The 11379-nt window shown below is 37.2% G+C and overlaps 1 protein-coding gene across 2 annotated transcripts in view; it reads left to right on the top strand.

The window, feature by feature from the left end:
* Positions 1-4113: 4113 nt before the first annotated feature.
* Positions 4114-11379, top strand: part of TFB1M (transcription factor B1, mitochondrial) — a 32730-nt gene continuing 25464 nt past the window's right edge. Inside the window, exons 1-4 of one of the 2 annotated variants that reach the window (XM_062572411.1) lie at positions 4114-4192; positions 5575-5731; positions 7271-7422; positions 10412-10520. In XM_062572411.1, coding sequence (XP_062428395.1) covers positions 5599-5731; positions 7271-7422; positions 10412-10520 — 394 coding nt within the window. In that variant the 5' untranslated portion in view covers positions 4114-4192; positions 5575-5598. The remainder of the gene's footprint in view (positions 4193-5574; positions 5732-7270; positions 7423-10411; positions 10521-11379) is intronic. The other variant, XM_062572410.1, reaches the window with a different exon arrangement.

Here is an 11379-nt window from a genome sequence, read left to right as displayed (position 1 = left end):
ACATTACTGAAGCAGTAACAAATACTTTTCTTGATCATATTGTAGCCTGATGAATTCACAGTGGTACGCTGACAAGAGCAGGAAGATTTTCCCCATGACTGAATCATTTTGTTTTAGCTGAAGAAATGGATGCAGTAATTCTGTTTTCATTTTACATTGTAATCATTGATTGACTGGAATTATTTTTATTTCAAAAAAGGGTACTCTAAAATGCTTCACCTTCACATCAAAGAGCAAGAAATTGTCTTAGGGATCCCCTGTAAAATTAATACTGAAGACATTTCATGGCAGTTTTAGAAACTATGGCTTCTACAATTCCTGTGACTATTAATGCAAATATACCCCTCTCTTCTGTTACCTCACTTCAAGTTTTTCCCATCTGTTTATTTATTCAGCATTTTACCTAGTTCTTAAACTGAGAATTTTCTGAGGAAGGAGAACTACTGTATTGTTTGCACAGTGCCTGGCACAATGGGATCCTAAAATCTGTTCAGGATCCTTATGAATAGTGCAACTGAAATAATAAACACGTTATGTTAACAAACAATAGAAAGCAGAGTCTCCAAGAACAAGCTAAGAATAGAGGCCTTGTGTTATGAAAACACTTCCAGTAGGGTGGAAAATAAAAGATTTTCTTTATCTAACCTCTTTTAGGCTGTACATTTTTATACCATTCTCAGTATGATCTGGCCATTTATAACTTCTAATCTTACATACCTTAAGTAGATGTAAAATATTTGCCAAATAGATCTTTCTCTCTGAGAATTCTGATGGAGTATGGCATTGCAAGAGCATCATGTAAAGTTCACTTTCTAGAGCAAGATGCTACAATGTATAACTAGTAACAATAATTTCAAACAGTACAATCATTTTAGGTCAGAGGTACTGTTACTTTTTTTTTGGGGGGGGGGGGGGAGTAACAATTTTTAAGTTGCAACAACTTGAACACAGCATCAGCCAACAATTGATATCTATTAATAAGCTTGGAAAGTCTGTAAAACCATAAACTTTTGTAAATGCCAATGAAATTCCACAATATTGTGACAATTTTTCACTGGTACAGATGTTTTTTCGTAATCATGGCTGCAAGTTTAGTTTCAATTCTGCAGTGCAGGCAGGTGAACCTGAACTGAAGCTGCAGTAAAAATTAACAACAACAACAAAAATTCCAAGTGATCCTATAAGTGTGTTTCTGCACCACTGATCACAGGATCTCAATCTGAATTTTTTCAGGCGCCCAGTTTGTTTTTCCTTAACATCTGATCTATGGAAAAAAGTGTTAAATTTTGCATCATTTTCAAAATCAGTAGGTTATATCTGTAATGTCGTAACAATTTTTTTTTCCACAAGGATGAAAGAAGTCAGATAGTGGGTTCGTGCTATCCTCAACATATTTTACCATCATTCCAAAATTCTCTATTTTTGGTTGTATGTCTACACTTCTCACTCTGGAGAAAATAGATAAAAAAAATAAAAATAAAAAAAAATCTTTAATAGATTCTTAGGCTGAATCAAAAATGGAGTTGAGTAAAGTCTAATTTGAGGGATCATTAAAGTTTTATTTTTGCTATTTATGGCACTACTCTCCATATGCTAGCTGCTTTCTGATCATTTAAGGACTGTCCTCCACCATGGCACTCATAACCTTTTACTGTTACACAAATAGTTAACAGAAATATGGTCATTTCACCAAAGACCTTACATTCAATGTGGACAAGACAGCTACAAGGCAGTGAATGTACACAGACCTTATCTCCCGAGGATCACATGGCATATCACTGGAACAGCTAGAAACAAAATCCTATCTTCCTACTCCATGGCATGCTGCCTTGTCCATGACACCACAACGACTCTTCAGGTTTTTCCTCTGCCAGTAAACTCAGGAGAACGAATCCTTTCTTAAAAGTATTTCTTTAAAGTATTTAAGTACATAGCTATTATATCTTACTATTATTACAGTAAGAGTTGTGGTCACAATACATACCACAAACCTCAATATATATGCATCTAACCTAGGAATATGTACTATGATGGGACAATTTTTGTATAGACTTCTAAGGCTGTGAGATGAAAAAGTTCAGCCTAGCTGTCAGTTAAGTATGAAACATAATATTATAACAATGTTCTGACGTAACATTTTTCATGTACTGAAAAAAAATATTAAATTGGCACTCTTTTGCTTTAGAGTTAAAAGCAGGACTGAATGCTTCATTTGGTCATAAAGCTGATTTATCTCATGCCAGTTTTACACTTGTTCCTCGTCTAAAGTTATTAAGTAGAAAAGAAAAATTCATCATTACGTTTTTTTCTTGTTAAGCCCTTCTTGAAACTGGGTGAAGTACCATGTATCGTTTGAAATCCTACACTTTCACCAACAGGTGGAGCTTGCATTTTATATTTCAATTGCAATGACTTTATATTAATATATATATATGTTAAGACAAATCCCTTATAATTCAAAGGCTCAAAATTTATATATTTCAGTTAATCAAGATTAGGATCATGATACACTATTCCAATATTCGAGGGTATGTAAACAGCAAACACTGAGTCAAGTCCTCATCTTATAGATATTATAAAACCCATTTTGTTTTTAATGACTGCATGATTAGATGCATTTCCATTTTTCTTTAAATACAGCCCCTCAGGATTATATTATCATTGCTTTTGACTCCACAAATGCTCACACATGTATTACTGATCTTCTATGCATAGGTTTAAACTGTGACAAACTTAGATTGACCTTAGGTAGAACAGGACTGAACCAACATTGTAAAAAAGATGATGATGAGTATACTGCGGGATCAACTTCTTTCACTAAACTCTTCACAGCAACATTAACATATAAGACTTGCTGTTACACTTTTACTATGGATATGTTACTGATGGTGTAAGCTTTGTCCAATGCACAAAGCTATTTGGAATTACTCCCATTATTTATTCTCAGTAGGAAATTACTTTCTGGAAACCCTTTAATGATATTCATTTTCTAATCTCTATGTAACAAAATTCTTGACTACCTGCGTCTTTTTAGTAATTACTTAGCTTCCTGGAAACATTTTCTTAGAATTTATTTACACTGTCAAAAGCATCATCAAGCAAGAATCACAAAGGTAAAATGGGAAAAAAATCTTACACCTAACAATTATTCTACAATACTGTGGGAATGCGGACCTCCTTAATCCACTGTGAAACAGAATATTGCACACGCACCCTGCTCAAATGGCTTCTGATGCCATCAGTGAATTCTATGATGACCAGAACTGGAGAACAATGAAAGAATATATACATACATACATGTGTATGTAAATATAAATACACATATACACAGACACACATACATGTGTATGTAGGTACAAAATATTTTGTAGCAGAAATTGTATTGGAACATACAATTACTCAGTTTATATAAGCTAGTCATTCACAGGAATACTACTATTAAGCTTAAAAGCAAAAATCAATTACAAGTTCAATGACTTTTGAAAACATAAGTTAACATCTATGTGCCTACTCCCAGAGCTTTGTAGATTACATTACTACCTGTATGAAAACATCAGATAAACTGAGTTACCATAGAGATTAATAAATTGTACTTTAACCCGTAACACCACAGCAAAACTACCATATTTTTCTTATACTGTTTCACGAGTTTGTGCGTGCTTTAGGTCATCATGGCTGTGTTTGAAGCACCGTTTCTGCCGTTTTAGGCCCACTTTCACAGTCCATCTCTTGAGAAGAGCTGCAACAGCTCTAACCAGGGCCCTGCTCCAGGGGCCTCCTGTGCAGGTACAGCAGGATCCCCCTTGTGCAGTAATGCCAGAAATCACAGCAAAACAGAGAAAACTTTTTGGAAAGTTTCTACTATGCGTGCGAAAAGGACAAGCCGCCCCCATTAAAAAAGGGAAACAGCAACGAGGACTAAAGAAGGGCCAAAACCAAGCAAGTCCTCACACCACCACCACCTCCGACTACGGCTGCCTGACTGCGCATGCCCACAGACAAGGTCGGCTTGCCCGCCACCAGCTCCGCGCTGCCCTGCGCGCATGCGTAGCCCGGCAGCCCCGCCCTCAGGGCGCCGCGCAGCCGCATGCGCTCTGAGAAGGGCCGGGAGAGGGCACGAGAGCACCTTCCCTTTCCGGGTTCGGTCCTAGCCTACATCCTAAGAAAGCCTGGCGCTGCTTGGTCGCTCCTCGTAAGGCTTCCTCTCCGCAGCCGCGGACGGAGGAAGGAAGGGCGTTGGCGTCTTTACCGCGCGTGGGCCCCTGTCCGTTAAACGGCGCCAGATTCGGGTGCCGGCCCTTGCGCGCGCCGCAAGCTTCCCCGGCCGTGCTCGGGGCTTGCGCGCTAACTCCCGGTGGCCCAACCTCTCCCCCTTGCGTCACCGGGAGCATGCGCGGTGCCGGCGCCTGCTCAGAAGGCGGTGACGTTCGTGGGGCGGGGTGCGAGCTGGGCGGGGAGCGGCCGCCCGCGAGGCGGGGCCGCGCCGGGTCCTGCCCCGCCCCGCCGGCCCTGACAGGCCCTGAAGGGGCTCCGGGGGGTGGGGGGGAGCTCCCGCAGAGGGCGGTGATGGCTTGGCTTGGCTTGGCTTGGCTTGGCTTGGCTGCCTGCGGTGGGCACCCGTGGCGCCGTGCTGCTTCGGGAAGAAACTGCGGGGTCTCGGGGGCGGCCGTTGGGTTGACAAAACTGGCTTGCGTCTACGCTGGCTTCGGGGCTCAGGGCTGTTCCTGATGGCTGCTCCCTGTAGCAGGTTTCTGTGCTGCTCTCCCAGACCCGTGTGGGCACAAGCGGCTGTGAAAGGACACAAAACAACTCCTGCCCTGAAAGCTTCCCCCTTTTTCTGACAGAATTATCTAATCATCCAAGGGTTTGCCCTCGTCAGTCGTGGTCATGAGACACGATGCTAAGATATAAAAAGCTGAAAGCAGCCTCTTTTCAGATGGTCTGTTGCCTGTTGAGGCTGTGTCTCTGAAATGAAGGATTGTGTGATAGGCTGTGCAATACAATGTGAGCACTTCATGCTGGAATTCGTTAGTCTCAAGGTCTTGTGCCAGAGGGGGGTATCGTGAGATCAGAGGTGTCAACAAAATGTTTTGTTCTACTGTCCTGAAAGTGAAGAGAATTTTTGAAGAAACATACCATGGCCTACACTTGGGATTCCTTATCTTTGCCTCTGCTTAGAAGAGTAGATTCAGCAGGAAAGAAAGTTCCTTTTATTTCTTTTTGGGGCAATTTTTATTAAATACTTTCTGGCTATATATGACACCTTAAGTTCTATCACACTCCCCTTAATGATTTTTCTTTTAAGTAATGAATTTTGAAATGGAGCAGTTACAAGATGGTTTTGTTTTGCCTGCTGTTCTGGCAAACCTGTGTGCCACCACCATTACCCAAATCCAACAGCTACATGCTGAACATAAGTACTGCATACAATGAAAGTACCGATGGTTAAAATTCAGCATGTGTATAATGATTTGTAAATTTTGTCTTGATTTGTAAACATTAATAGAGTCTTTAATACTGTATATACCAGAATCTATTGCATATACTAGAATCATCTTTTCAATGTCTCTTTAGGAGAAGGGACAGTAGTTTTGGCTGATGGCTGTTCCAGGAAAAGTGCCTGCTTTCCGTCTGCCTCCTCTGCCAACTATTGGAGAGATTATTAAACTCTTCCGTCTCCGAGCACAGAAACAGCTTTCCCAGAACTTTCTATTGGATTTGCGATTGACAGGTGAGATATTTTATTCTATGTATTTTTAGCTACTATAAAACGTTTCCTGGTTTTCTTCAGAACTCAGATTGTGGCTGAGGTTATTACGTTTGCATGATGTCATCTGTCAAACTCACAATGGCTCAGTGGTAAACGTCTTTCGAAGATTTGATTCTGTGATTTCTTTAAAAAGTAGTTAAAGCAGTTTCAGCTTAGTAATTGGTTTTACTTGCAGATTTCAAGGAAATGAGTTCCTTTAGAGACTAAATGATGTAATTTTTAGGTAGAAACGATATTCCTGTATTAAATGTTCAGTTACTGATTGATAATGCAAGAATCCAAGCCTTAATAATACTATTAACATTGAGACATTGTCATAATTTGTAATTTGTTTGATTCAAAAATGAAAGATTTTTTTTCAAATTCTTTTGTGTCATAAAAAGCACTGTAACGCATTGTGCATTTTAATTTATTGTATATTGTGATTAGGAACATTGTGTGTCTCAGTTTATTGGGAATTTTGTAGCTTTTTAAGCCAGTTGCATTGTTCTAATCCATTGAGTAATTTCAAGCTTTGTCTCAGCACTGAGTGCCGAAGCTGGCAATGTTCTTCAATCTATGAGGGGATTCCTAACTATTCTAGGGTGGCTGGGCTTTGCAGTAATAAATGCAGAGTAGCTCCATGTAGCTGATGATTTTAAAATTCAGGCTGATAAAGTTTTAGTGTGTGAACATAAAACTCAGTTCCAGTTCTTGAATTACCATGCTCTTAAGCTTGAAATGAAAATTTCTGCATGCGTTCAGCACAACCTTACACACAAACAAGTCTTCAGATATCTGTTTTTTATTGCATACTTGAGAAGCTTGTGGTGTCAGCTGCATAATTTCCCTATCCATGCTTCTTAAGGAGCTCTTTGCTTCATTAGCTGAATTTTCATCAATGCTTCCTTTCCTTTTTTCCTTCTTTGCTGTTATCTCTTCCAATATTTTAATATTATATCCTTACCTTTTTGGACAAATGTTCCTTCCACATGTTTTAACTGCCCCAGTTTCTATAATTACCAGTTGTCCCAATTCCAGCTTTTACCTTTACTCTTGCTCTTTCCTCATAAAATTGTCCTCTGCATGTTGTAATCTTGGTAATGTTTCTCTTTATCCTTTTTCCTTCTTCAATTTCCTTGAAATGGATTTCCTGTAGTATATATTTAAAGTAGTGAGACTTTGGGATGATTAATACAGGCATGTACTTAAGGGAGCAGAATAGTGCTGCTGGTTTACAGATGAAAAATAATACTCCTTATGTGATTCTGTAATTAGGGACATTGTATATTAAAGGCCTTAAACTGAAAATAGTCCTTTTTAAACAGTTGAGCATATGGATGAAACAAAACTGAATTATGTGCAGTCTAGCATGCATGTGGTCTTTTAACTGGGATGGACCACTGTTTGTGTCTGTTCTGAAATAAGCACACTTGTATTTTAACAATAAACAATTAATTTATCTTAGTGATCTGAATTCTTTCAAAAATAAAGTCTTAGTATGTTTTTTATGTCTTACAGATAAGATAGTGAGACAAGCTGGCGAGCTGAAAAATGCCCATGTTTGTGAAGTGGGCCCTGGACCAGGAGGGATTACCAGGTCAATCCTCAGTGCTGATGTTGCACAACTACTTTTAGTTGAAAAAGATGCTCGATTTATTCCAGGATTGCAGGTATCAGCCAGAGAGTAATTTTCATAAATATATTTACAACATGGAAGAAGAACACTTAGAAACATTTAAAGATTCGAAGTGTCCTGTTTTGACCTGAAAATTTGAAAATAGCTTTACAAGTTCTATCTAAAGTGCTAGCATTTCCTAGATTTCTTCCTGATGTTCAGTTATTTTGCTTAGTTTTGACTAGAAGGAACAAAATAATTTATCTGATTATATTTATTTGGATGCTTTACCTATTATTTGGTAATAAGAATTAGTAAGAATCTTACTAATTCCAGGCCATATGAAAAAAAATTTAAACAGAGATTTAAATTAATTAGATATCAAATATCTTCTGTTTGATCAAGTTCTTTGTCTTTCAAAATGATGACTTTCCATATTTCTGATCACTTTATTTTACAGTATTTTTTTCAATGTAGGAAAAAAACAGAATCAGGAAAAAAGCAGCTGATCTCTCTGGTATATCTGTTTCTGCAGAAGCACCAGCATTAGGTAGTCTGAATTTGGCGATTATGAACACTTTTGTTCGTACAAAAGTTTATGTTTCTTTGGCTAAAATCCGCAGTCGTTTGCTTGAAAAAAAGATACATGTAGTATGACAATAAATTGCTCCTACTTTTTTATATATATATATATATACCTTTTCATTCAAGCAATCATTAAGTCTCTAGGACCTGATTCTGCAGCTAAATTAAGGCAAAGACCTATCTAGTTTCTGCAGGTTGAGATACTTCAGGTGCTTTATGCTTAGACCAAATAGTAGTTGACATCGTTTGATGTCCTTTGGTCTTACTTTTTCATTCTAATCCTAATGATTATTCTTTAAAGTTTGTAGTATTTTGCTTGTATGTCTCCATTTAATACAAATTAATACAAATTTAATATAAATTCAATGCAGATTAATATCCAGATACAGCAGATTAAGATAAGTATTTACATTTTCCAAAAAACACTGCTAAACTTTTGCTTATTTCTTTTACTGTCAGTGTAAGTTCACAACTCACTGTGCCATTTTGCAAGTAGTGTTTGCTTGTATTGTTACTAAACTTTAACATTTATGGAACTCAACCTTCTAAATCTAGCAACAAAAGGAGAGTCCAAAATCTGTTTAGATTTGACTCTTCGCATGGGGCTCTACAATCTTAGATCATAACAATTCAAAGGGCTTTCCTAGTATTGCATATTAATCCCCTGTGTCTTCTGTAGTGAATCAACAGTGAATAGCCAGTTCACTTGAGAACTGCTACCATTTCTTTGCATGATAGTAACAATGTAAGATGTTAATGAAACTGCTTAAATCATATCCTTAAAAACAAGTATGCATGTAACTATATCTTAGTAGGGTTAGCTGTTGATAATTATGCTATTTATACTTTTTTTCCCTTCAGCTTTTGACTTGAGTATTAGCATAGTGTCATTATTTTTCATTAGCCACTTTCTCACAGTAGAAATGAATATGTCTTGGTGAGGTTATTAAATATAAATATATTACAATTCAGGAACAGTGGATATGAATGAACAAGTAATATCTTGCCTCTATTAGTATTAAATTTGGTTTACGTTGCCCCCAATAACACGATACATAAGACAATGAGTCTTTCTTTTGTGATAATGTGAGTCATAATGTCTCTTTTTCTAGTTTCTCATTAAAAGCTCTATTAAAAACATACTCATAAAAGGGCTGAGATTTGAGTAGCAGAGAATGTGGGAGATTAAAACAACACTTAGAGACTGTTACTTAAAAGTTTCTTTTGTGATATTTATAAAATCACTGACATAAATCATTCAGCATTTTTTTCACTGGCTGTTTTTTGAACTGTGATCTTTATCACTGAACTGAAGTTTGGTTCCTCTTTACTGCAGAACTGAAGTACAGTGATGAACATATGTGCATAGAATAACACTTAAGCCAAGAGTCTGTCTATTCTGTCCCACTTTTTTTAAAAAAAGACCTCCCTGTATTATGCACTCTAATAGCTGTTAGGCTAGAAAGAATTATGACGAGAGAAAGGCCACTTTTAAGCAAGGAGTGGATTGAATACAAAAATTCTCTCAGGAAGACCATTTAATTCTTTGGAACATACCTTTTGTGTTCTTTATGCCCTTCCAGTGGCCTGTGCTCTTGTTTAGTTGTTCTTATTCTTATAAGAGCGTCTTCGTAATGGAAAATCACTTGGCCTGTATTTCACCATGTGCTCAGTGCACAGGAGCTCCTATAATGATGTTAGCTATACACATTTGTCTTAAAATTGAGAAAGTTTCAGTGGGTTTCTCAATCTTTTGTTCAAGTTAGCAGTGTACTACTGTGGTTTTCAGTTGATAAATTAAATGCAGTTCTCAATTATAGTAAGTGTAATAATAAAAAACCCCAGACACTCTTGACTTGGAAACCATTATTAAGAAACAATAGCATATATGGTGATAACCTGTACCTCTGTAGACAGCTGTCTGCTTCCTCTTATGCTGTTTTCTTGTTGACCTGATGTTAACTTTCATCCTATTACACATTTATAGCAATTTCAAAGAAAGATTTGACAAAGGCAGGTTAGTGGATTTGTATGCAGTATAATTGCTAGTGCAGTGTTGAAAATCTGTTAAATGGCTTGGAGTTGGGGTTAGATTTTTTTCCTAGTTGGAAATGCATTTAAAACATGTGGGAACACTTAGTTTTTAGTTAAGCTGTTTTTTTGTACTTTCTACACAGAATTTAGCTCACTTCGGGTTAAAAAAGGAATTCTATAGCTGTAAATAGTAAACCTTTGCAGAATCACACCTTCAGACTTGTATTATTAGTATTCACTTTTTAGGTAAATACTTACTAATAGTGCACTCAGTTTTAACTGCTATTGTACTTTTTCATACAGTGAAGATTAATGTACAGAATATATAGTAATGGTTTAAATCTTGCTGTTGCTGAAGCTGGAAATGAATGCATTCAAAACTTAGCATGAACTACACCTAATTCTGCTTGATTGCCTACAAACAGATGCTATCTGAAGCAGCTCCGGGAAAAGTGAACATTGTTCATGGAGATATTCTTACATATAAGATGGAGAAAGCTTTTCCAAAGCACTTAAAAAAGAACTGGGAGGATGGTTAGTATTTGATTGTGGTTTATTTATTGTTTCGTTTTTAAGGTTTCTGAGTTAAAGTTTGGCAATATAGCTGGAATTCATTGTATCAGTGCAGGTGCTACTCTCTTACTGGGTACATTTTGAAGGTAAGAAAAGAGAAGGCAGCTAGTCTTTTCTCTTCTGTTCTTATATATCAAAAGGAAACAATTAAAGAATCATCTTCAAAGCCAAAAATACGGAATTTGTGTCATGCACCTTAGTCAAAATTACAGTAGGGCTTTGCAGTTGTTAGCTCTAGTGTGTCCTCACTGTACAATAATGTCTCTTGGAAAGTATAAAAGTAAAGCAAACAATATACTTTCTCCCTAGTTTCTTCTTCTTTTGGAATAAGCCAAAAACCACCTCTGTTTTTCCACTGAACAAAACTTCTATAAATACCTTTGAAATTTGGAAGAACTCAAAAAAATCAGTTTTCCTCAAAAAAAATCAGTTTTCTTCTTGCATTGGCTTCAGCTGCATATCTTTGGCAAATGCAGAATATAATCAGAGGCTTTTTTCAAACCTGGGGTTCTCTTAGGACTTGATTTTACCTCCCTTTTGGAGCATGTGACTGTATTAGATAAATCAGAGATGAACTTCCAGGCCCCTTTGCCAAATTTCTTAATTTAAGAAATCTGCCAATCTGTGCAGGCCCAGAAGAACAGTAACCTGCTTTCTCATTTAGAACATAAAAGATCATGCCATGTGATCTTTACCTTGAAAAATTCAATGCTGTATTTGCCTCATTGCATTGGTAAGTGCCTCACAAAACAAAGTATGAACAAATGCATGTTTGAAGATGAAATGCAGTTTAAATAAAACTAGTTAGAGCGAACTAGTT

This window comes from Rhea pennata, chromosome 3 (assembly GCF_028389875.1).
Source record: "Rhea pennata isolate bPtePen1 chromosome 3, bPtePen1.pri, whole genome shotgun sequence".
Classification (NCBI taxonomy): domain Eukaryota; kingdom Metazoa; phylum Chordata; class Aves; order Rheiformes; family Rheidae; genus Rhea; species Rhea pennata.
The sequence above is the reverse complement of the archived record's forward strand: the minus strand, read 5'-3'. Positions and strand labels throughout refer to the sequence as shown.